General features: G+C 38.5%; 3 protein-coding genes, 1 non-coding gene and 1 pseudogene across 4 annotated transcripts; 2 read left to right on the top strand and 3 right to left on the bottom strand.

The window, feature by feature from the left end:
* Positions 1 to 751: 751 nt before the first annotated feature.
* LOC137730112 (callose synthase 11) lies at positions 752 to 6,610 on the top strand. Its single transcript, XM_068469176.2, has 2 exons — positions 752 to 6,189; positions 6,294 to 6,610. The coding sequence occupies exon 1, from the start codon at positions 861 to 863 to the stop codon at positions 6,174 to 6,176; it is 5,316 nt and encodes a 1,771-aa protein (XP_068325277.2). The 5' UTR covers positions 752 to 860; the 3' UTR covers positions 6,177 to 6,189; positions 6,294 to 6,610.
* LOC137730386 (small nucleolar RNA J33) lies at positions 3,832 to 3,912 on the top strand. The gene has a single exon (XR_011068146.1). It is a non-coding gene; the product is annotated as a small nucleolar RNA J33 (small nucleolar RNA).
* A 692-nt stretch (positions 6,611 to 7,302) lies between the features above and the next one.
* On the bottom strand, positions 7,303 to 10,381 carry LOC137729583 (DUF2921 family protein, putative (DUF2921)). The gene has a single exon (XM_068468558.2). The coding sequence runs from the start codon at positions 10,310 to 10,312 to the stop codon at positions 7,442 to 7,444; it is 2,871 nt and encodes a 956-aa protein (XP_068324659.2). The 5' UTR covers positions 10,313 to 10,381; the 3' UTR covers positions 7,303 to 7,441.
* A 3,308-nt stretch (positions 10,382 to 13,689) lies between these two features.
* Positions 13,690 to 16,147, bottom strand: LOC137730077 (clavaminate synthase-like protein At3g21360). Its single transcript, XM_088677310.1, has 3 exons — positions 15,721 to 16,147; positions 14,260 to 14,513; positions 13,690 to 14,181 (listed from the first exon to the last, which is right to left on the bottom strand). The coding sequence occupies exons 1-3, from the start codon at positions 16,090 to 16,092 to the stop codon at positions 13,812 to 13,814; spliced, it is 996 nt and encodes a 331-aa protein (XP_088533436.1). The 5' UTR covers positions 16,093 to 16,147; the 3' UTR covers positions 13,690 to 13,811.
* A 6,345-nt stretch (positions 16,148 to 22,492) lies between these two features.
* On the bottom strand, positions 22,493 to 24,792 carry LOC137728553 (clavaminate synthase-like protein At3g21360 pseudogene; annotated as a pseudogene).
* Positions 24,793 to 27,087: the final 2,295 nt, after the last annotated feature.

Below are 27,087 nucleotides of genomic sequence, written 5' to 3'. Positions count from 1 at the left end.
AAAATGTGGTACGAAAACATGATATGAATAATATTACTCTTCATTTTGTTTACTTTTCTTATTTTTTTAATAGAAATTTTTTTTTTTTTTTTTGAAAGATAGAAAAGTTTTTCTTTATGTTTAATGTTAGGAAGGATATAAATGTACTTTTACATAAATCTCTTGTTCTTCAAAATATATTATTAAAGAAAAATTCAGGAGATATTAAAATGTTTTTTTAAGTTTTTTTAACCTTAGAAATGATGAATAATCATGAACAGTCATCGGTTAATTTTTTTTTTTTAAAAAAGGAAAAAGTATTATTAAAGGAAAATTCCTTTTTTATTTTATTTTCCATCGCATGTGTGACATATAACCGTTGGATTCGTCCTATATGCTCAAAAGTTGAAAACTTCAAAATCACCATACGGCATCGTTTAAAAGAACACTGAACGTGGGCTGCTGCTGGGGTTGTTGCGTGTTTCCCTCGGTTCTCGAGACGAATCGGATATCTGATAATGGAGATATTCAGTGGCGGGTCCTATCCGGGACGTTTGGCTGACTTCGGACCCACAATCCCCCCCCCACTTTCGCCGATATTTCCATCGTCCTCCACAACTCGCCTTCTGGCGCGTGTCTCCACGTCACATCAATCCCCCTTCCGATTGAATCAAATCAAAACATCCGCAGCGAATGGCGACAGCGTGCGTGTGAGTTACTTAAAACCCCTAAAAAAAACCCAGCAACCCGTCTGGTACACCCAGCAGCACCCCTCTAAAAACCCAGCAGCTTCCCAGTCTCTTCATTTCTCACTTCCACAAGCAACAAATGAAACCGAAACCGAAAATCTAAACGCCGTGAAATCTGAAAGAAGAGGTTATATGGATCTCCGGCAGCGTCCGCAGCCAGCCCGCGGCGGACGCGGACCGATACGCGCGCCGCTGCCGCCGATGCAACAGGCCTACAACATAATCCCCATCCACGACCTCCTCGCAGACCACCCCTCCCTCCGCTATCCCGAGGTACGCGCCGCCGCCGCAGTCCTACGCGCCGTTGGGGACCTTCGTAAGCCGCCTTTTATCCCCTGGAATCCGTCCTACGACCTGATGGACTGGCTGGGACTATTCTTCGGGTTCCAAATCGACAACGTTCGGAACCAGCGGGAGCATTTGGTCCTCCACCTCGCCAACTCCCAAATGCGCCTCCAGCCTCCGCCGAACATAGTTGACTCGCTCGAGCCCGCCGTCCTCAGGCGGTTCCGCCGCAAATTGCTCTACAACTACACCTCCTGGTGCTCGTACCTCGGCCGGAAGTCGAGCGTCATCTTCGCCAGGCGCCGCGGCGGCGACGACCTCCGGCGCGAGCTGCTGTACGTGGCGCTGTTCCTGCTGATTTGGGGTGAGTCCGGTAACGTTCGATTCGTACCCGAATGTGTATGTTATATTTATCATCATATGGCTATGGAACTGAACAAAGTGCTTGATGAGTATACGGACCCAGATACGGGTAGGCCATTTCTGCCCTCGGTTTCCGGGGACTGCGGGTATCTGAAGAGTGTGGTGATGCCAATTTACCAGACGATTAAAGCCGAGGCGGAGAGCAGCAGAAATGGCACCGCTCCCCACTCGGCGTGGCGAAATTATGATGATATAAACGAGTATTTTTGGTCTAGGAGGTGTTTTAAGAAGCTCAAATGGCCGATTAAGTTCGATAGTAACTTTTTCGCTACTACTCCGAAGGATCGGAGGGTTGGGAAGACGGGGTTTGTGGAGCAGAGGTCGTTTTGGAATCTGTTTAGGAGCTTTGATAAGATCTGGGTGATGTTGATTTTGTTTTTACAGGCCGCTATTATTGTTGCATGGAAGGAGACAGAGTATCCGTGGCAGGCGTTGGATCGGAGGGATGATCAGGTGCAGGTGCTGACCGTGTTTATTACTTGGGGCGGTCTTCGCCTTCTTCAGGCCGTGCTTGATGCTGGGACTCAGTATAGTTTGGTGTCCAAGGAGACAATGTTGCTTGGGGTGAGGATGGTGCTGAAGGGTCTGGCTGCTGCGACGTGGACTATTGTGTTTTCTGTGTTTTATGCGCAGATTTGGACTCAGAGGAATGAAGATGGGAGGTGGTCCGCTGAGGCCAATCGGAGGATTGTTGTTTTTCTTGAGGCTGCACTTGTTTTCATTGTCCCAGAGGTGTTGGCATTGGTTTTCTTTATAGTTCCTTGGGTGAGAAACTTCCTTGAGGGGTTGGATTTTAGTATACTATATGTGTTCACATGGTGGTTTCATACGCGGATTTTTGTGGGTCGTGGACTGAGGGAAGGGCTTGTCAGTAATATCCAGTATACATTGTTTTGGATTGCAGTATTGGGTTCGAAATTCTCTTTCAGTTATTTCCTTCAGATCAAGCCTCTTGTTTCCCCGACGAAGGCTCTCTTGGACATAAAGAATTTCGATTACAAAATACATTTGTTTTTTGGCAGCGGGAATAGAATAGCAATTGTGTTTTTGTGGATCCCTGTTGTGTTGATGTACTTTATGGATTTGCAAATATGGTTTGCCATTTACCAATCCTTAATTGGTGCAACAATTGGGCTGTTTTCGCATTTGGGCGAGATCCGAAATATAAAACAGCTAAGGCTTAGATTTCAGTTCTTTGCCAGTGCATTGCAATTTAATCTTATGCCAGAGGAGGAGTCCTTACGTCCTGAGGTCACGGCGGTGAGGAAGCTCCGTGAGGCCATCCACAGACTGAAACTGCGTTATGGACTTGGTCAAGCTTACAAGAAAACTGAATCCAGCCAAGTTGAAGCTACCAGGTTTGCCTTGATATGGAATGAAATCATGACAACTTTCAGGGAGGAAGATCTCATTAGTGATCGAGAACTTGAGCTCTTGGAACTGCCACCTAATTGTTGGAACATTAGGGTTATTCGCTGGCCATGTTTCCTCCTCTGCAATGAACTATTGCTTGCTCTGAGTCAGGCAAAAGAGATGGGAGAGGAACATGACCCGTTGCTTTGGTTGAAGATATGCAAGAATGAGTATCGGCGGTGTGCTGTCATTGAAGCTTATGACAGCATCAAGTATCTTCTGCTTCACATGGTTGTTAAAGATGGCACGGAAGAAAATTCCATTGTTAAAATTTTTTTCATGGAGATAGATCAATGTATTCTGACTGAGAAGGTCACGGTTACATACAAGATGTCTCTGCTTCCGCAAATTCATGCTAAGTTGATTTCTCTTATTGAGCTTCTAATGCAACAAAAGAAAGATGTAAGCAAGGTTGTGGATGTTCTGCAGGCCTTGTACGAACTTTCTGTTCGTGAGTTCCCGAGGGTGAAGAAGACCATGGACACCTTGAGGATGGAAGGCCTGGCACCTCGTAGGTCAGCCGCTGATGCAGACTTTCTTTTTGAAAAGGCAGTCAACTTTCCTGATGATGAGGATGCGGTCTTCTTTAGGCATCTGCGTCGACTGCATACAATTCTCACTTCTAGAGACTCAATGCACAATGTCCCAATGAATCTTGAGGCGAGGCGACGTATCGCTTTCTTTAGCAATTCTCTTTTTATGAATATGCCCCGTGCTCCCTATGTTGAAAAAATGATGGCTTTCAGCGTGCTGACTCCATACTACGATGAGGAAGTGTTGTATGGAAAAGAAGCTCTTCGAAGTGAGAATGAAGATGGCATCTCCACCCTCTTTTATCTGCAGAAGATTTATGCAGATGAGTGGACGAACTTTATGGAACGGATGCACAGACAGGGCATGGAGAATGACGACGAAATCTTTCAAACGAAGGCAAGGGATCTCCGTGTTTGGGCATCGTTCAGAGGCCAGACTTTATCTCGCACTGTTAGAGGAATGATGTACTACTATAGGGCCCTTAAGATGCTTGCATTTCTTGATACTGCATCTGAGATGGACATAAGGGATGGATCGCAGCAAGTTGGTTCTCATGTTTTGAGAAGCCAAAGTAGTGGTTTGGATGGTATGCAGTCAGGCATGTATCATTCTTCTCGGAAACTTGGACGAACAAGTAGCAGCGTCAGTTATTTATTCAAGGGGAATGAACATGGGATTGCTATGTTGAAGTTCACATACGTGGTAGCCTGCCAAGTATACGGGCAACACAAGGCGAAGGGAGACTACCGTGCTGAGGAGATCTTATATCTTATGAAAAACAATGAGGCCCTTCGAGTTGCCTATGTTGATGAGGTTCACTTGGGGAGGGGCGAGGTTGAGTATTACTCTGTCCTTGTTAAATATGATCAGGAGATGCAAAGGGAGGTTGAGATCTATCGGATTAGGTTGCCTGGTCCACTGAAGCTTGGGGAAGGCAAACCAGAAAATCAGAACCATGCCATAATCTTCACAAGGGGTGATGCAATTCAGACCATTGACATGAACCAAGACAATTATTTTGAGGAGGCACTCAAAATGCGGAATTTGTTGGAGGAATTTAAGCACTTCTATGGTATAAGGAAGCCGACTATCTTGGGTGTCCGTGAGAATATCTTCACTGGTTCTGTGTCGTCTCTTGCTTGGTTCATGTCTGCTCAGGAGATGAGTTTTGTGACCCTGAACCAGCGCGTTCTTGCAAACCCTTTGAAGGTGCGAATGCACTACGGTCACCCAGATGTGTTTGACAGATTCTGGTTCTTGCCTCGGGGTGGTATTAGCAAGGCTTCTAAAGTGATCAATATCAGCGAGGACATATTTGCTGGCTTCAATTGTACATTGCGAGGTGGCAATGTGACTCACCATGAATATATACAGGTGGGCAAGGGGAGGGATGTCGGGTTGAATCAGATCTCGATGTTTGAGGCTAAGGTTGCTAGTGGCAACGGTGAGCAGGTTTTAAGCAGAGATGTGTACCGGCTGGGTCATAGATTGGACTTCTTTCGAATGCTTTCATTCTTCTACTCAACTGTTGGGTTCTACTTTAACACGATGATGGTGATACTGACTGTTTATTCATTCTTGTGGGGCCGCCTTTTTCTTTCTCTCAGTGGCATCGAGGACAAGACAAGCAACAACAAATCACTTGGTGTGGTCTTGAACCAGCAGTTTATTATCCAGCTAGGTCTCTTCACTGCCCTCCCAATGATTGTCGAAAACTCTCTTGAACAGGGTTTCCTTCGAGCAGTTTGGGATTTCTTAACAATGCAGTTGCAGCTTGCTTCAGCTTTCTACACATTCTCAATGGGAACTCGTACCCACTTCTTTGGCCGTACTATTCTTCATGGGGGTGCAAAATACCGAGCAACTGGACGTGGTTTTGTGGTCGAACACAAGAGCTTTGCCGAGAACTATCGACTCTACTCTCGAAGCCATTTTGTGAAGGCAATTGAGCTTGGGATCATTTTAATAGTGTATGCTGCTCATAGCTCTGTTGCAGATACTTTTGTTTACATTGCCATGTCAATCTCAAGCTGGTGTCTCGTATTGTCGTGGATAATGGCACCATTCGTGTTCAACCCTTCAGGATTTGACTGGCTGAAAACTGTATATGACTTTGATGATTTTATGAACTGGTTATGGTATTCCGGGGGTGTGTTTACGAAAGCTGAACAGAGCTGGGAAACATGGTGGTATGAGGAACAAGACCATCTGAGAACAACTGGTCTTTGGGGAAAGCTGTTGGAAATTATTCTGGATCTTCGTTTCTTCTTCTTCCAGTATGGTGTTGTGTATCAACTGAACATTACTGGCGGAAATACAAGTATAGCTGTTTACTTGCTATCTTGGATATACATGGTAGTGGCTGTTGGAATCTATATAGTCCTAGCATATGCTCAGGACAAATATGCAGCAAAGGACCACATTTACTACCGGCTAGTTCAGCTTATTGTCATAATTGCCTTATTACTCGTAGCCGTGTTGCTGATTGAGTTCACTAAGTTAAAGTTTCTTGATTTCATCTCAAGTCTCTTAGCATTCATCCCTACTGGCTACGGTATAATCTTAATAGCTCAAGTACTCAGACCTTTTCTGCAGTCTACGGTGGTGTGGGATACTGTTGTTTCGTTGGCCCGACTGTATGATTTGATTTTCGGAGTGATTGTTATGGCTCCTGTGGCATTGCTGTCATGGTTACCTGGATTTCAGTCAATGCAGACTAGGATCTTGTTCAATGAAGCCTTCAGCCGGGGTCTTCAGATATCTCGTATTCTTACCGGCAAAAAGTTCCAATGAGATGCATTCAGAGGTAGTATTTCGATTCCATTTTCACTCGTGCTTGTGTGCTCCTTCTCCGGAGTCCATGACCGCCGTAAACCATACAGTATCTAACCGGATTGCATTATGTTTCAGGTCACGATTCTTCCACTGGTGAATTCAGCTGCTGATCTGCACTAATCAGCACATCTTTCCTCCTCTTCTGATGCTCCTGTGTTCAATTTGCGAGTCACCGAATCTTTTCGGGCTAGAGATTTTGTAATGAAGCAGGGTAATTCGAGTGATTAGTTGTTAAGGATCCGGTTGTGTAAATATTTGTTCATATCTAGCGTAGCTTCTGTTCTATGCTAGGTAGCTTATTTAAAGCAATCTTAGACCTGGTTTGGTACTGAGGTGATTCTGAAAAAAGCTTGTATCAAAAAAAGTTGGGAGCTGTTTTTGTGTTTGGTAAACATTCAGCTTCAGTTTTTTTTCACAGTTTTGGGTGAAAAAAACCCAAAAACAAGAAGCTGCAAAACCCAGCTTTGAAAAATCGGTTTTTTTTCACATCTGTTTTACATAAAAGTTTACCAAACACTATAATACTGTTTTTTTTCTTTTCAAAAGTACTTTTACAAAAAAGTTTACCAAACACTCTGCTGCTTTATTTCACAGCCGCTTATTCTCACAGCACAGCAGAATCAGTTTTTTTTCAAAGCACAGCAATACCAAACCAGCCCTTAATGCTATTTCCCACCTATCGCTTTTTCTATTCCTCTCTCTCAAGTCTCAAGAACAGAATTTATATGCTTTTAGTCACAGAAAAGTACCCCAAATTCAACTAAAAGTCTCATTCTTGATAAACACTTTCATGGACCGGGTTTACCGTCACATGGTGTCCCTTGTAAAATATTTTGTTGCCTTGTGCAAGATTTTATCCATGTGATGTATTATTGGATCTAGATGTCATGCGACGGTAAACTTATTTCATATACGTTGCTCTCCTTCTTTGGTCGAGAAAGTGAATGGCCTTGGAGAAAACATTAGTTATACTTAAGTTTCTTTAAATTTTAATCCGCATTCATGGACAAAGTTAGCTATTCATGGTATTTTTGAAAGTACATGGTACTATTATCAATTGATGGTCCTACATGCCCTTTAGATGTCATCACATCACCGAAAATTTGAATTATCACCATAAAAGAGATTGCATTTTTAAAAAAAAAATTCGACTATAATTCTATCATAAAAAAAATAAAAAAATAAAAAATAAAAAAATCATTTCTTAGGTAAATTTATGTCCTTCACAGTTGCTCATTGCTGATGACAGGAACTTTCTCATATACAGCAGAACTCTCTCTAAATCTTTTAGGAAGAATGCAACGCCCGCCGAATCTCTGCTGCAGGAAAACAATGGTGGCGAACAGCATACCGCCGCAGGGGATGATGATGTTCCAGGCAGTGGAGTAAAAGTCCATTCTGTGATTTGCATAAATATTCGGAAGTTCAAGGAACCATGTACCGGTCCGAGCCCTGTAAAGATCATATGCATGAGGCAGCAGACGGATTATGGTGGTTCCGAAGTAAAAGGCGGAGGCCAGAGTCTTTTCTCTTGAATTGAAGAATAAGTTGAACAATATATGAGGGAGCAGAAAACCATCCAGGACAAAGCCGGCGTAAGAGCTGAGGTCCTCCCTGAGAGAGTGGTTGTCGTAAGCAAGATGGTGGAGACTAGACACTCGGTAAGCCATCCTGTGGTGGTGCCTGGGATTGCGGACTCTTAGAAAAGGCCTGTGTGATTTCAGGTAGGTGTACACAAACCAAACTATCAGTCCACCAGCTATATACAATGGTAGAGTTGCATAAAGAACTTTCCTCTCAGAATCTCTCAAGCTCTTCTGGTTTCCATCGCCTTGTCTTGTGGACCACGTCAGTTGGAGAAGACGTAGCAGCAAAAGAAGAGCTACCATCATTAACATCCTGACTATTACTTCATTCACTTGAAGCCATCCACCAGTGCCAAGAAAAGTATCCTGCTGGATGATGCCGTGGCTTGGCACAAACATTGCTTCAAAGTTGACCAGAAGCGGAATCACATATCCCAGAGTAAGAACAATAAGCATCACAATTGAGATGAATGGGAGAACATCTGGGTGCTTCTTCACGTGCAGGAGCTGCAATCCGATAAGGACACATGCGAGGGTGTTGGAAATGAGAACCATAATGATTTCCAAGTCGATTCTTGAAATGGATGCTGCAGCTTGGTTGTAGTACATTGAGTTCGATGAAAATTGAATAGGTTCAAAAAAAAGAGGGTCTAACTTTCCCCTTGTGCTTTCAATACTTCCCTTGACATTTTCACGATTCTTTGTATCCAACGGAGAAAACTGTACATTAATTCTAATATCAAAGTCTAACATGTCCTTTTGAATCGATGTCTGATTTTTCAATGGTACGCGCCTGCATCCTATCATGCATAGGTTACCATAATCCCTATCATATATTCCTTCAGCAGATAGTTCTGCTTTAGATGGGAAAACATCATGACGAAAATCAAAATCAGCGAACCACAACCTATAGCTGACGTTCATTGGACTGCTATGGGTATGTTTTTTCTTCTGCTGCAATGGTGAGTCTGTTTGTGGCAAGTTATCCCAAAACCGGCGTCCAAAAGTTCGCTCATCGTCCACAAATAAAGGGGATGAATAACCATATGCTTGGCGTCCATCACTGTTTCTCACTGTCATGCCAAATTTCATGTCCAATGAATACTCTGCAGGGTATTTCTTTCCCTTGCCTCTCCCAGCCTTCTTTTCTGCACATGTTTTTCTGACAGACTCGTTCTCAGAATAGTCATATTTGTAATCCAACAGTTTCATCAAATATCCTGACAAACTGCGAAACCCAATTTTACCAAAGTAGCCCGAGTCATTCACTTCTTTGTTGCTCCAAATGTGCCCCACAACAGTAGACCTATTTCTTAAAGACAATCTTGCTGGGAATCTCAAAGTCAATTTAGTCGAGCAATCTCCAACAAATGCATTAGTCAAAGACTCTGTAAAATTCAATATCCGGCACGCAACAACACAAAGACGATTCTCCTTTTCATTCCATGCCCCTTCAGCAATGAAAGTTGTTTTGGGATCAAAGGGAAATTTGATATTATGACCGCTAGTGTTCGAAAAACCCAACAACATCTGCATATTCCTCTCATCTGTACACCGAGTTACATGATAAACCAAGGAAGATGCAATTCCAGCATCCCCACCAACAGGATCACAATTCACACCCCCACATTCACTACCATATTCCAATTCAAACGTTTCGCGAAAATTACCAATCAACATACACACACCCCGCTTCGGATTTCTCAGACTCAAATTCTCTCCGCCATCATCACCACCCTGCAAACAACCATTCTCACTATCTTTCCCAGCTAACTTATATTCATAGCTAGTTCTCTGATATAAAGCCAACATGTTAAGAGCTTCGAAATAATTCGGATCCTTCTTCTCATCCAAACTCTCTAAAATCCCAGTGATTAAACTATCATAAATACTCGAACTTTTTGGATAATTAAGCTTAAGAACAGCAACAAAACGATTCCCAAAAAATTGTGGCATACCTTCTCCAACCATACAAAGCTTCCTTGAAGATTCTGAGTAGTACCCACTGAGCCTAAAGCTCATCATTCCCTTCCGATACGCGTTTCTCGGATGATAAACCAACCGCAGATTACGGCGCGTAGAGTTGCCGTCGCCTACCCTGTAGAAGTCGCGAAGCCGCAGGACTGCCCGGACTTCGAAAATCCCTTCGGTTAGGGTTTTACGCACCTCGTTGGCAAAAAAGGAGAGAGTCCTCAGGTAATTGAAGCCGTTCAGGTTACCGAAAAGCTGATCGCCGCCGGAGAAGTAGCCGTTCCCGAAGCCAATGTCGGCGATGGAGAGGTTGGTGACGAACCATTTGGAGGGATCGGTGTCCGATTTGGGGACAATGGAATTGCAGTGCTTGGAGTATAGGGCATCGAATTTTGGGATTTGGGGTACAGAGGCGGAAGCTGTGGCGGCGAAATTGAGAAAGAATAGGAAGAAGAAGGAGAATGGCATAATTGGAAGAACCCTAACCCTAGATTTGGGCAATGGAGCCGAAGATTGTGGTGAGAAATTGGACTCCATCGCTGAGAGAGCTGAAGAAGAAGAAGCAGCTGAGAAGAAAGTTGCAATTTATGTACTTTTCGTTCTCACTTTATTTCTTTTTTAGGGAAATTAGATTCCATAGTTTTTCTATCTATCGGTAATTTTATAAAATTTGATTAAAGTGTTTTGATCAATAGTTATTTTTATTTTTTAAAATAAAAATAATTTTTAAATTTATTCGTTTATCTGTATAATGTATTTTTTCTTATTTAATAGAGATATTAGTAATTTAACTATATTTTCTCTTCTTTCAAATATGTTGTTTTCGATCACAATTTTTTTTTTTGGTTAGGCAAACATTTAATATTATTTCATTTTCCAAATGGTTTTTTTTTTCTTTTTCAAATAGTTGGTGATCAACATAAAAGCTCCATGTAATTTTTTTCAATTTTTTTTGTGAAATTATATTTTTTTTTATTGCTTTTTTAAATATAGTTGTTGACAAATTATTATTAGGTATAATACGTATATATTATCTTCAAGTATGTTTGAATTTACAAAAATCATTAATTGGTGCGTTTATTTGCAATCTTGATACATTTGATTTGATACATATTATTAATATTGGTACATTATTTTTATTTTGGTATGTTTTATTTTGTACACATTGTGTATTGGTACGTTTATATTATTCTTAATCTTATTTTCTCTTAACGTACTAAAAGAAAATTTTATTTCGGTACGTTTGATTTTGGGGGATTTAAAAATATTTTAAACTATTTTGGAAAGAAAATATCTTAAATCGTAGATAATTATTGCTAAATTGTAGCATTATTGTGAAAATAAATTGAATCTAACCAACTTTTTTTTTTTTACAATTATCTCTAACGGAGGAGAGTAATCAAAATGCTAGATTATAGGAAATTTGTTACAATATAATATGCATATAGCACCAAAATTACGACAAGAAAAAACAGTTTAATCAAATCATGTTTGATTGAGAAAATTTAAAACTGAGACGCCTATATCAAAAGAATTTTTTATTTTTATTTTTAAATTTCATAGTTCTTGTCTTTCTTATCGGATTATGAGTTTATTTTATTTTATATTTTTTATAATAAGAATGGTGTTATCGACACTTCTGTTTTTACTATCTAATTTTAATAATGATTTTTAAAAGCTACGGTTTAATTGTGGTCGAAAGAGTGTATTTGCTCTTTAACACTCGGGTTCACATTCACTTACCGATAATTAACTAGACATGTTTGGAAATAACTAAAAGCATTGTTAGATCATTAAGACAAATTATTTTTGACATTGTTTGATAATAAAAAAAGTTAAAAGTGTTGTTAAGTAATAAAAAATCATTTCCATGTGCTTCCATCAAACAACATTTCAAGTTTTTTTTTTTAAAGAAAGTACTCACATTTGTACTAATAATATCTTTAATCTTTAATATTAGAAAGTCAGAATGAGAGTTTAGTGTCTCAAAACTTTACAAAAAAAAAAAAAAAAAAAACTATAAAGCCCCTCAAACAAAAAAATCCACAACTAGCTGAAAATAATAGAAACAAAATAGCATGAATACTTTTGTCAAAAACGAAAAAGAAAAATATGTTAAACAAAAAGATAATTAAAAATTAGAAAAAAAGAAAAAGAAAAAGAAAAAGAAAAGAGAAGATAAAAACGCACACCCCCTTCTTCTCCCTCTTCGTCTCTCTACACACACAACTGCTCCCATGTTTTCCTCAATACAACCGCTCCACTTCAGTTTTTTATTTATTTATTTATTTTATTCAAGGACATTTTCATTAAAACCAGCCAAACGACATAGGTTTTAGCTGAAGATTTTGCTTCCTTGGAAATCTAGCGGAAAGAAATCGTCCATACATTTTGGTTTGTAAGTTCTTCTTTATCGTTTCAGTTTAAATTATTTCGTTTACTTTCTCAATTTTGCTTCCGCTGCAGTTTTCAAACTGCTTTCAGTAATTGAGTAAAAAATAAAAAAGAAACCTAATATGTTTACAGTTAAAATTGCTATTCTACAGTTGAAGGCTTGAACCGTGTAATGAGAGCAGACGTGCATGAAAATAAAAGCAAACGTGGGATATGAAGCAGTTTTGCGGGAGGAGATGTGAATAAAACACAAAATAAAAGAATCTGAAGAGAACAAATTGAATTGTTTTGCTGGAGCCTCGGGGAGAAGATGAAATTGGCAAAAAACCAACAAGAACTGGTCCTTTGACAAAGTCGGTAACACAATTTCTGTTGTGGTTAATTGAGTTTTATTCCTCCATAATTCTAATTTCTCAGTTATTAATGTTTGTGTTTTATTCATACCGCACGTTTAAAGTGAGCAACGGATCACTCCTCCCCCGCAACGCATACAAAAAAGGGACACGAACTCACTTTCTTCTCCTACACTGACCAATCTCTTCCGTGTGTTTTTTCGTAGTTTTTTCCGAATTTCTGTCAAATTGCTCCTGTCGTCCAGAATCATCTCAAACTGGTACGGATTCCTCTTTCTCCAAACCGATTTTCAGTTTACAGAGGGAGATTAGAGAGTTGTAGACAACCAAATAGAAGGGGGGGGAGAGAGAGTGTACTTGCGAATGTCAAATTTGTATCCAACTAGTTTGAATTCTCTCTTTCTTCGTCTCTGTTTCTATCTCTCTCTCTCTCTTCTGAAACCAAATCAAATGCTATTCTACCACTCTCCCCCTTTCCTCGCCCCGGTTCTTTGAACATGTTTGTTAGTCTTGATCAGACATTGAATATACTAATTATACATGCCATGCAATTTTAATTGATTGCAAGCTTATTTGCTTTCTCTGATGTACTTTAAATTTCTCTCTTGGCTTCGTTTGCAATCTTTTTTGGATTAATTCTTCATATTCTCCCAAGTTATCAGATAAAATATTATGTAAACAGTGGAAAGGATTCTCCCCGGATCCCTTCTATCAAGTTCATCAAAGTCATAAATTTAGATTTTTAAAATTTGATTTAACGGCTAAAGTTATTATAATTTTTAAAATAAGTTTTTATTTGTAGCTATTGAATCAAATTTCAAAGACCTGAAATTGTAACCTTGATGAACTTGATGGAAAGCATCGGAGATGATCCATTTCCGTAAATAGCAACCCTAGTTACCTTGGAGAAGACAACCCCTTTTTTGGAAATTCCATTCATGTCCTCATACTTCCATATTACCCTTATTCGAAATAAATCTCTCATACAAATCAAACTTTGATAGAAAAACGATTTGCAATTAAAAGAGGAATGAGGAGTTCAACTTGTGGGATTATCTTACACCACCAGAAAAAAGGTTAAATGGGGCAGAAAAGAAAGATACACAAAGCAAGCATATAGGATTCTTCTTACTTCTGTCTTTTTCTTGGCAACCAAACAAGTCCAAGTTCTAACACAACAACTCAACTCTTGCTTTTTATTTCACAAATTTTGTAAGCATGACATACTATAATACAGATACATACGAAGACACATATGATAAGTTGTTTGATACAGCTGGTTAGCTAGTCTACTTGCCGAGGGCGGCAAGGACTCTGCGAGGTGTAGCACATGGATTCCGGGAGTGAAGAACGGCCAAATTATCCAGCAGCAAAACATCACCTTTGCGCCAAGGGATGGCCACACTTTCAACTTCAAGAATTTTCTGACAGTCGTAGATGATATCTGCTGCCAATGGGCTGCCATCCCCGAATGTGACAACCTTCTCAGGGTCATTTCTTGCATCTCCTTTCCACTCTGTATATGCTATCACGATGCTGTTAAACCAAGTCTTGCGCTGCCCTGTGCTGCTGTCACATTTGATGCCCAGGATCGGTCCCTTGATTGTTTTCACTCCTCCATCCTCCAACCATTCCAACCTAAACCCCTCCTTAGAAACCCTGCCAATATGTAGTCCTATCGTTATGTAACCGTCTTTTCATAGTCATTTTTCAGTATGTAGTAGTACAAATAAATACCTTTGTTCAACCATGTTCTTATCTTCGGTCGCAAATGTGGTCTTCCAGCCACAGCCTATCGCAGAAGAAGGGTCGTCGTCTTGGCCTATAATCTTGGTATATATCAATCCATGGTCCTCCAATTTTTGAACAAATTGCGGGTGTTTCTTTTTCATCCTCTCGTACACAATGTGGCTTAGAACAATGGGAGTTTCACCCCCACTTACAGGCTCTACTTCACAAAAGAATAACAGTTTGGATGGGTACTCTGGATACTGAACGACGCGTCATAAGCATCACACAAGGAAAACAAATGAAAATGACACGTTCCGCAACTTGAAAGAACATTATACATATCTTATATGTGATTCAATATCCTAGTGAATAGGGTTTTGAGTTTCCAACTATTATTCCGGTTCGAAGCTCTCCCATCCTTAAATTATTTTAATAATTTAGGGGGGCGTTTGTTGCGCCGGATTATCTCGGACTGGATTAGCTTCAAGGACTAAGCTGGATTGGCTTAGACTAGACTAAACTGGACTAACTTAGTGAAGCGTTTGGTGCAGTATTGGACTAAGAAGCTGGATAATAACAATTTCTAATATTATTTTATTTAATATATAAATTATTAATATTTTATTATGATCTTATCTTTTTCTCCATCTTTTCCTACCATTCCCATCCTACTCTTTTCCTCTTCTCTCATCGTCCCACCTTCTTCCTCTTTTTTTCCTCTCAGACCTTTCAATTCATGTCTCTTTCTCATTCCTGGTCAAACTCCTTATTGATTCCAGTCTCTATTTCTCTGTCCTCCCTCCCTCTCTAGCTATGCGTTGTTCGAACGGAACCTCACGGCTCCAATTTTCCCGACGAGTTGCAGGTTTCCCGATGTGTTTTTTGGCCAACCCTCATTAAATTGGATGAAGTTAGCACCACCAAAAAATTCATCACCATCCTTGGACCGAGATCTTAGCTTTGCATGCTCGAATTTGTCATGGATTTGAAGAAGCCCAAACAGGCCGAGACTTCCAGGCCATTTTCCGGCCACATTCGACCACATTTTGGCCTCGATTCAAGTAAAATCGTAATCTTGTCACTCACAGCTTCAATTTGGTATATTTTATATGAAAGTTGGTTGTGAAATGGATTTGAAAGAGAGTCGGGAAGTTAATGATTGATCTAGGTGATCGGCGATGACGAGGAGTCTGTCGGGAGTGGTCGTTGAGTATGACAAGGATGAGAAATAGAGGATAGTCTTAGCTAGTCCCATGGTTATTGGGGGTCTCACTAAGACCTCTTAATGAAGGGTTTTGTCCATGCTAGTCCCCTTTAGTCTCATTAATGTTAGTTCCAGAATGGAACAAACACAGTATTGGACTAATAGCTAGTCCAGTCCAGTCCAGTCCGAGTTAGTGAGGGCAAACAAACGCCCCCTAGGACTCTTCGCTCCCTGGTTAGCAATAGAAAAGTATTGAAATGCACTATATAGTTGCCACTTATCAGAGCCATTTCGTGGTGAAACGGAATTTTGACATCGGGTGGGGCCTCGTTGGCGGTAAAAACCCGACCCACGATCTTGGTCCGAGGAGCAGTTCCAACATAAGGATTCTCTTCGTAGTCGAAGGCCTCCACGGCGTCGTTGAAGTCTGAGGCTGTATTTACAGGAAACCCCCTGAAGAGTACGGCCCCGGATTTTCGGAGCTGATCCTGTATATACTGTTTGTTCGCTTGGATGGTTTCTGTGAGACCAGGAGTAGCAGCTGCTGCTGGAGTCGGAGTCGGAGATATAACTGCCGGGAATCGATTTCCGTCGTAAAGCTTTTGCTCTGGGATCTCCACCATTGTCAATGCCATGCTGTGCGCTTCACTCTGCCGACAGATTCGATTCGAAATATAATTCACCCCTGAAAAATTTAGTGGTGTATTCAATTGAGATTTTGAGGATTTTAATTCTTTTAATGAATATTCAATCAAGATTTTAAATGATTTTTTGAAATTCAATGTATTCAATCAGGATTAAAATCCTTAGAAATTTTGGGTGTATTTAATTAGGATTTTAAAGAAGTTTACAACATTCTAGGTGTATTAAATTAGAATTTGATTTTAAAGAATTTTAAAAAGTTGAGGAATCAGAGAGAATTGGAGAGATTTTATACTGTATTTTAAGCATCTACAAATCTCATATTTCTTCATGAGATTTCGAAGAAATTGAATCAAAATTTTACATGGAATCTCTACAAATCAATTAAATTTCATAAAAATTCATTGATTTATAAATTCATTAAAATCTCTTAAATTCTCAATTGAATACACCTCTTAGATAAATAGTTACTTTTCCACCAATATAATATATTCTTAAGGAAAACTAATTAAAAAAACTTGAAAACTTTGAGTTTTAATGATAAGGGCAAAATAAAGGGTAAAGTGAATAGTATTAGGATTGACTTTTTAGTGTAAAAATATATTTTTTTTATTAAAATAAACTATACCGGAAGTTTTTTAGTTAAAAATTCCTTCTTCTTAGCCAACATTGTCAATTCTCATAAATCTTACCGAAAGTCTGTGCGAAAGTTCAAGGCTACCTTTAAGTTAAAACTCTAAAAAAAAATAGTAGCCATGCTTCTCATCCACAGCCCTTCGTCTCCCTCCGCTTCGATGTTTCTCTTGTTCTTCTTGACTATCGTGCATCGTCTTTCTAATAATGGTCAACTATCGAAATAATATTGTTTCGATGAAATTTGATTTGGATATTTTTGAAAAGAGTAATGTTAGAAAAATTAAATTTTAAAAATAAATAATATGAATTATTAGTTATACATTGTAAACCGTGTTCATTTTTTATTGGTAACACACAAAGAAAACGACGAGTAAGAAAGAGCAATTAGTGTTTTCGGTCCCAAATGTGAACTTCCAGCCACGGCCTATCGTAAAAGAAGGGTCGTAATCTTGGCCCATAACCTTGGTATACATCAACACCAAGCCATGGTCCTCCAATTTTTGGGGTGCTTGTCTTTCGTCCTCTCGTACACAATGTGGTTTAGAACAATGGGAGTTTTCCCCCACGTACAGTCTCAATTTCACAGAAGAAAAACATCTTGGATGGGTACTCTGGATACTGAAACAACCCGTCGTAAGACAACATGACAATAAAGCAATTAAAAATGACATGTTTTGCAACTTGAAAGAACATTGTATTCATATAGGATGTGTTTGGATAAAGAATTTCAAAGTAACTACGGATTTAAGCCATATTATTTAAAAGATGTTTATCTATTGTTATGACCCCTGAATTATACCCCTAATCACATTTTATTCCTAAACTTCAAAATTAGCAACTATAGTCCTTCAATGAAGTGTTGTATTACACTCTGGGTCATTTCTCTTAATTACGTCAATTTCTCCGTTAAATTCAGGGTAAACTCATAAATTCATTTCAAATCACAACTGATAAAATAAACTAATAATGGAAGAAATAAAACTAAAAATAAATTTCAGGTGCGATAGATTGAAGGCAACAACAACGCTGAATTCTATTTCATTTTTCATGGCTTATTATATTAACACCTCACACATTGCTGAATACACCCCACATACTTAATAAACCGCACATTTGCTTTTTCAATTAAAATTTTTCTTAATACACCCCACATACTTTTCCATAAATACCCTCATACTTCACACTCAACATAAACTTTACATTTTCTCCATTCACCCCACTTTTCTTCATACACCCCACACTCTTCACAATGATTTCGTTCTTTTATTTTTTTATTTTTGGTCTGTGCTATGTACTGTTTGATACAAAATCATTCATGTCATACAAGTATTTTCTTGCTGCTAAGGAGGATTCAAATAGAGGAAAGTAGAAGCTGCTTTGGGGAACCTTACGAACGTGAAAGGGCAGAAGTTTCGACACGACAAAGAGGGTTAAGAGCATAAATGGTGAAAGCAATCTGTTTGAAATTTTTTCCTTAACCCTTTTCCATCTAATCAACATTGATCTACGAAGGGGGTGTATCTCAAAAATGATAATTTAGGAAATAAGATGATGATGTGAGGAGCTTAGACTCTCTATGCCCATTTGGTAGTTAAATTCGGCAATATAAAGTATTGGCGTTGGTTGAGATGCACACTAAATGATATTTTATGCATCACATATCATATGCGAACACCATGCTGTAAATACAAAATTGTCTCTTGAAGGCACAAATGCAATTTAGTATTATCTAATCATTAGATTATTTTTAGAACATGGCTTTTGTGAAACAACATCACCATTATCTTCTTTGCGAAAGAAGGGGAAGACAATAATTTGACACCAATGAAGTTTAACCTTCATCCACCTGTGACAATACATTTTGAACAAGGTAAAGCTTCCAAAACGTCAATTTTATGTTCCGTTCGTCAAAAATAATTTTTCTCAATCAATGTGTTTGTAGTTTTATCAATTAGGCTTTTGTTCTACAATGGAAAGTGAGAGTGGTTTAGAGAGTTGAAGAAGATAAATAATCATGTGATATACATGTTAAAAGTGATTTGGGGTGTATTTAGTATTTTTAATTTTTTTTTAAACCTTATAAGGTTGAAATTGTCATTGCATAATAAGGTATATAAATCATTTAATATTAAATTTTAATGTGGGGTGTATTCAATATTATGTGGCAGAGTGCTAATAAAAAAAGCCTTTTTCATTTGTATTTTACGATAGTTTCTTAGTTTTATTTATTTTATAATGATTTGGATTGAATTCCTGAGCTATCTTTTTTATTTATATTTTGAACAAAGGATATTATCTACAATAACAGGGTGTGGGAGTGGGCTAAGCCTCACAATAAGCTAGCAATAATGTTGTTCAAATTCATCTTTGGCTAGAATCAAACCTAAGACTTCTCACTTACCAATGAAGAAGAATACTCATAAACCGTAGTACTATGTGGTCCCGAGCTCACCCTTAAATTTAACTTAAAAATAGAAAGAACCAAGAGTGAAACGATACATAACTTAATTGGAAGATCACAATTCTTATTTTAAATTTCAAGGGCCAAAAATGTATTCAAGGGTATATGATAGAGATTATAACAACAATTAAGCCTATTAAAAATATGCATTACAAGTAAATTTTTTTTTGAGGTAAAGTAAGACATTCATTAGAGGACTGATAAACTCATCCCAGTGTCCTATCTTCACACCCATTTCTCAATTAGAATTTTGATACCAATTCTATCCTCTTGAAAAATGAAATTTAAGGACCCAAAAAAAGAAAAAAAGAAAAAAAGAAGAAGTGCTGCTAAATTCACCTCATTGTCATATTTTTCCACCTTTCCCCTATCCAATGAAAAATGCATCGCATAAAAAAAAGAAGAGAGAGAAGCAGCATAGATAGATCGATTTGTAGGGTTTGATAAAGCAGCAGTGCAGCAGTTTGAGGTGCATTTTGGGATTGAGGTGATTAAAAAAAAGGCTGGGATGAAAAAAAGCTGGTAGGGGTTTTGGTGTTTGGTAAATATCCCAAAACAGCTTTATTTCAAAGTTTCACATTTTGCAGCTTCAAGAAGCCACTTATTATCCAAAACACGGAGCTACAGTACCAAGTTAATGATTTTTTTCAATTTGTCAATACTGCCCCCTCCTTTCTCCTTTTCCTGATTCCTACACTCTGCACTATCTCTTTCTCTCTCACAAAACACTTTGCACACCCCTCTTCCCTCATGCTGCTGGACCTCTTCCTCCTCATCATTTTCCTTTCTCTCCGTCGGTCTCAGCGCCACACCGCCGTTGCCTTCCAGGTACCAGGTACTCAACTTGCTTTCAATTTTTGATGTAATTAATTAATGAAACTTTCACAATCTCATAAATACCCTCTTCCATTTCTCATTCTTACTGCGTAGAGTTCTTCATGAGTCTCTGTCTTTCTCTCTCTCTTCTTTCGCTCTCTAGAACCAGAAGCTCCGAGTCTTTAAGGTTCGTTTTGGCTTCGAATCAGCTCCTGCTTTTGTATACATCAGAGTCGTTTGATCAGCGCTGGAAAGGATTCAGATTTCAACGATTAAATTCGCTTTTTGTCTGATTGGATGGTCTGATTGGGGTTGAAGATGAACCCGTTGTGCTGCATTGCGCCGATTTTGGTCGATCGGGATTGGGGCACCACGGTGGCAGTGAAAATGAAGAATTTTGATATGGGTTTTTTCACAAAAAAGAAAAAAAAAAAAAAGGTGATTTGAGCTTTTCAGAGAGAGGATTTGGATGGAGTGCTTGCAGATGTATCATTAAAGAAGAAGACCAGAGGATAATGGAATGGAATAAAAAATGGCAAAGTGGATTAAAATATAGTAAGAATAATGACTAGATAATGCTGGAATGAAATATAAAAAAATGGCAATAGTGGATTAAAAATTGTAAAGAAAATTAACCTATATTTGTTAAGTAAATTAAATTAATAGCACATCTAGTATTATACCATTTTTGGTCATTTCACACAGTCACAACTGTTTCACATAAAAGTTTACCAAACACTCTGCTGCTTTATTTCATAGCCGCTTATTTTCACAGCACAGCAGAAGCAGTTTTTTTTCAAAGCACAACAATACCAAACCAGCCCTATGTAGAGTGAGTTTCGATGGTGGTAGCAGAGCCGCTAGGAGCATAGGGCAAGCAGATCGCTGATGGTGGGTGGCAGTTTCTCAGGGGCAAAAGTGAAGATGAAAACTTCAGAGTTAGAGTTATGCAAGTTTATGAGGATCCCAGAATGCTCTTGCTCTCCCATAACACTCTTAGTACTGGTTTGGTACTGAGGTGCTTTTATAAAAAGTGGGTATAAAAAAAAGCTGAGCTCAAAAAGGTGTTTGGTAAATACTTAAAAACAGCTTATTTTCATATTTTTGGGTGAAAAAAAAACTAAAAACGTAAAGCAGCAAAAATGAGCTTATTCTCCCAGCACAGCAGAAACAGTTTTTTTTCGCAGCACATCAATACCAAACCATCCCTTAGTTTCCAAGTTTATTAGGTTCTACAACCATCAGAATCCTAGTATCAAAAGCATTGCCACATCCTCCACCAACCCATGCATCTGGCTGTGTATAAGATTGCAATAAATCCAAGAAGATCGAAGGCAAGGCCTCCAAAAACAAGTAGCAACAAGATTTTACTCTGCCTGTCTATTGCAACATCTTACAAGTATTTTTTATTCCTCAGGTTCAGGACACCTCAGTTTATCTGATACATGTACATTTGGCACATCCACTCAAGTTTTCCCTTCACTTGGAAAAACATATTAAAAAAAATACAGACTTTTCTCATTCATTACTCTCTGCATACAAATCAAACTTTGCCCTTGCACCACGACATGGGTTTGAATCATGTCATGTTAAAGAAATCAACCCTATCTCATTGAAAGACCTACACAAATCTAGAATAAACAATTCTAGAACATTCACTAAAGTTGGTTAGCTAGATTATCCAAGTTAAAGTAGTCCTTTGAAGAAAGGACTAGAAGGTTGTTTCTTAAGTTGGTGGAAGAGTTTAGAAGAATGGTGAGGTTTCCATCAACATGCAAGATTAGTGTAGATAATTCTAGCTTAGGAAGTTAGTGGAGTTATCTAGATATCTCTAGCATGATGTTTACATGCTTCTCCAAGGTTCCATCCATGCCTATAAAAGGAGAAGGCATCCACACCATTTGTATCAACCAATCAAGAAGAAAGTAGCCAAGTACGAAGCAAGTAGGCAACCAAGTGAGACTGAGAAGTAGGAGTAGTCTTGTGAAGAGTATGAGTGGTCTAGAGTGTGTCTCTAAAAGTAAGTGAGTGTCATAGCTTCTAAAGTTGTGTCCTTGTGAGTGTTGTAATATTTTGTGTGTATAATACACGTAATTTGTTTACTTATGTTGTCTCTCCAACACTTGTGTTAAGAGTTGTGTACTCTAATCTTTCCTCAACATGTCAGCTGCCTAATCTAACATTTAACCTAACAAATTTATCATTTGAAAAAAATAATAATAATCAAACTTTGATATATAAAAAAAAACGATTTGCAATTAAAAAGGGCAAAAAAGAAAGATACACAAAGCAAGCATATAGGATTCTTCTTTACTTCTGTCCTTTTCTTGGCAACCAAACAAGTCCAAGTTCTAACACTCTTGTTTTTTCTTTTTTACTCCAAAAACAGTCTTGCTTTTTATTTTATAAATTTTGTAAGCACGACATACTATAATACAGATACATATGATAAGTTGTTTGATACAGCTAATTTAACTAGTCTACTTGCAGAGGGCGGCTAGGACTCTGCGAGGTTGGCACATGGATTCCGGGAGTGAAGAACGGCCAAATTATCCAGCAGTAAAACATCACCTTTGCGCCAAGGGATGGCCACACTTTCGTCGTCAATAATTTTCTGGCAGTCATAGATGATATCCGCTGCCAACGGGCTGCCATCCCCGAATGTGACAACATTCTCAGGGTCATTTCTTGCATCTTCTTTCCACCCTGTATGTGCCATCACGATGCTGTTAAACCAAGTCTTGCGCTTCCCTGTGCTGCTGTCACATTTGATGCCCAGGATTGGTCCCTTGATTGATTTAACACCTCCACCCTCCAACTATTCCAACCTAAACCCCTCCTTAGCAACCCTGCCAATGTATAGTCCTATGTAACCGTCTTAGCATAGTCATCTTTTCAGCATTTAGTTTTGTTTGTAGTAGTACAAATAAATACCTTTGTTTAGCTATGTTCTTATCTTCGGTGCAAATGTGGCCTTCCAGCCACGACCTATTGGAGTCTTCGTCTATAATCTTAGTTTATATCAATCCATGGTCCTCCAATTTTTGAACAAATTGTGGGTGATTGTTTTTCGTCCTCTCGTACACAATGTGGCTCAGAACAATGGGAGTTCCTCCCCGGCTTACAGGGCTATAATGTAGAGAATAACATTTTGGATGGGTAGTTTGGATACTGAAACGACACGTTGTAAGCATCACACTAGAAAAACAAATAAAAACAAGGGGAGTTTTATTTTAACTTTTATAAGTGATGTGTCTTATCATGAAAGAATACGACTATTTAGAAAAGTCTCATAACACGCTGAAAAAAGTACGAGGAAGTCTATAAAAGGAGGATTCATTCCTCTAGACAAATCATTCAATGTGAAACACATTCTCTTCTTCTCTTTGGTGTGCTATTTCTCCCTTGCTACTTCCACATAGTAATCAATAATCTAACAACATTAGAGTTTGATCTTGTGAGAATCATGTGAAATCCATCATGAGCGTAGAACAAATTTTCTTTTTGATCGTGGGTGGCTTGAATTTTAGCATATGGAATACTTCAAAAGCACCAATAATATGAGAGATTAATCAACTAAACTACAAGTTTTTTGCGGATATAATGATAGCATACTAAGAAAAGAGTAAATGGTATTTAATTAATTTTCTTTTCATAAAATTTAATTAAATGCATATAGTCGAACTATGGTTCTGGAGAAGGGTTAATACCATAATAGAGTTGGAGGGTGAAGAACGAACTCAATTATTATGTCTATATAGCTGGAAAAAAATCAGATATAGTTCATTGTCAACAAATATATATGTTTAGTTGAGATTCGAACACTATTTCAAGGGCGATGCAACAATATGCACACAGGGAAATTACAATAATTTTTGAAAATTTTTATTTGAACCTATATAACATTTTTTTTTTTGTCGGAAATATGCACACAGGGAAACTACAATAATTTTTGAAAATTTTTATTTGAATCTATATAACATTTTTTTTTGTCCGAAAAAAAAAATATAACATCTTTCTACACTCATTTTACTCTCTACATCCATATTATTTTTAATTAAAAAATCAGTATCTATTCAAACTCAAATTTACTACTTAAACTACCCTCACAAACCCAATTCAATATATAAATCTATCTTTACACTCATTTAGAAAATAAAATTTCAAAAATCAAAGATTTGATGTGCAAATCAATCAAGTTCGAAGATTAAATTGTGCTTCCTCAGGTGAACCAGATATTGAGCCTTATATGCTTGGAAAGGTTTGGCTCCTTGGTTCTGGAAAAATTTTACGGTTCGTGATTCCAATTTTTCTAGAAAACGTTATTGATATTATAGTGCAGATAGCGTATAATGATATTTCCTTGCAGGTTTACGAATATAGTTGAGATTTTGGAGATTTAGTAGCGCCTAAGGTTCTAAAAGATGATAGACGCTAGTCGTGCAGCAAGCTGAGGCCTAGCACCTAAACGCCTAGACGGGTGCCTAGGCGGACTAGCTAGGCGGATTTATATAATTTTATTATATATCATATAAAATAATTAAATTCATTATATGGTATAAAATAAACAATAAATAATTGTTAGTTTTGTATCATTTTCTAAGTCCATAAGTTTTGTTGGGCATTTTATTCTCATTAATAAAATGCAAGGTTGGACTTGTATTCCTTGTTTTAATTAACAAAATTGTCACCGAGTATCCTAGGACAATCCAATCCATTTATAAATAGAGAATTTCATCCTGTTCGTGTCCACAGTTAACCAGACTGTAGTATCCCACATCGCCCGTGAGGGCGTGGTCTTTGGGCCTTATATATCCATTGCCAACCTTAAGTTTCAACTAGGCCTTTTGTGGACTCCCTGAGGGGAGAGCAGGCGCTGGCTACGGCTGAGTACCGGTCCACAGAAACAAAACCGTGCGGTAGCTCTGTCTTCGGGCAGGGAATGCCAAAGCGGACAATATAGTTGGAGCTGAGGGTTGGGATGTGACAATTTGGTATCAGAGCCAGACTCACGGTCGTGGTGTGCCGACGAGGACGTCGGGCTCCCTAAGGGGGGTGGATTGTAGTATCCCACATCGCCCGTGAGGGCGTGGTCTTTGGGCCTTATATATCCATTGCCAACCTTAAGTTTCAACTAGGCCTTTTGTGGACTCTCTGAGGGGAGAGCAGGCGCTGGCTACGGCTGAGTACCGGTCCACAGAAACAAAACCGTGCGGTAGCTCTGTCTTCGGGCAGGGAATGCCAAAGCGGACAATATAGTTGGAGCTGAGGGTTGGGATGTGACAATTTGGTATATTGTAGTATCCCACATCGCCTGTGAGGGCGTGGTCTTTGGGCCTTATATATCCATTGCCAACCTTAAGTTTCAACTAGGCCTTTTGTGGACTCCCTGAGGGGAGAGCAGGCGCTGGCTACGGCTGAGTACCGATCCACAGAAACAAAACCGTGCGGTAGCTCTGTCTTCGGACAGGGAATGCCAAAGCGGACAATATAGTTGGAGCTGAGGGTTGGGATGTGACACAGACTCACTAGCTCGGAGCATTGAACCCGGAACCTCTCACATTTTTTGTTTATTGGGGAGCCGTAGTCGCTTTCTATAGTAATAAAATAGTTGCATCTTTTTATAGGTACTAGCATATGTCCCACACTTTGTGTGTGAAAATAATTTTTATTTTTATTTTAAAATGGGAAGGAGAAAGAGAGAAAAAAGGAATGTGGATTAGAGAGAGAAGTTTTCTTTTTTATATTTTATTTTTCAAAATTAGAGGATGTTAGGATCACCCTTGAGTGAGGTTTTGAAAAAAAAACTGTAAAATTTAATTTGTGTAAATTTACCTTACTATCCATGATTTTGTTTTATGGTAGAAGATAAAATTAATTTTTTATCCTTTTTTATTGACAAAAAAAGTTTTATTAATGTAGTTTAGATAACAATTGCATCTTTTAAAAGGTAACACAACAGGCTGCTGGTCTACTGTCCCTATAATAGTGTCTCCTAAATGTCTCCTTCATTTTTTTGACATGTGTCACACCATTTAATTATAATTGAAAAAATAAATAATAAAAATAAAAAAAAAATAAAATTAAAAAAAAAACAAAAACCAGCAGAAGAAAATTCCTCATTTCCCATCCCCCCACCCCCACGCCCCACTACTCAGCCCTAAAAGCCAGCAACCCCTGCTTTACTTGTCGCCGGCCCACAGCCGAAGCCTCATCTCTCACTTGGCTTAAGATTCAGATCTATAAATGATCGTTGCTTGTTTGAATCAAATTGGCACAACGGCTCCAACCCTACTAGTTCAATGATAAAAACATTGCTTTACGTTGTTGTACTCTAATTGACAATGAATAATGATACGTAAGGCTTTGAATTTGACTATTTAGACCATCTCCAACCAAAGAGGGTCAGAGGGCTGAAAATAGTCCGAAAACCGTCTCTAACGGAAGGCTAGGCCAAATGGCTTGTGGGTCTATTTGGACCAAAAATTACATCATCGGCCTGTGCAATCAAGGCCGTTGAGTAAGCATAGCTCCCAACCGTCGGATTGAAGAGTAAAGATAGTTTTGTTATTATTGAAGGATAATATTATGATTTTTATCATAATTATCTTTTAATGATAATTAAGATGGGATATGTATTTCCAAGCTGGAAACATGGTAGCACAATTCAAGTTGATTTTGGATGTTTGGCGTGTGAATGTGTGAGTGTGGTCAGTTTGGTTGACTAACAGATTCAAGTGGTATGCTGCAAATTGATTATTATCCATTTGCAGTATGGTGATATTAATAAACAAATGAATTTGGAGTTCACTTAGACGGTTGAAGGTTATTATGCATGCATGGATAAAATTATAAAGTGATGGTGCAATAAAGAGCACCTCCGTATATCCTTTGCAGGATGCCAAGAATCTAGTCGGATAAAGATTGGAACTCATGGGCTTTGAAAGGATGGGATCAAGTTTGAACTTTTTGATAGTGCATGATTGCACCTGGTCAAATTTGGTGGAAAGATGAATGGATTGCCGTGATGCTTCAGTTTGAAATGCATGGCTAAGAGATAAACTTGCATGCTAAT

Source organism: Pyrus communis, chromosome 10 (genome assembly GCF_041283825.1).
Source record: "Pyrus communis isolate YQ-2024b chromosome 10, ASM4128382v1, whole genome shotgun sequence".
NCBI lineage: Eukaryota > Viridiplantae > Streptophyta > Magnoliopsida > Rosales > Rosaceae > Pyrus > Pyrus communis.
This window is presented reverse-complemented; position numbering and strand designations above follow the sequence as displayed.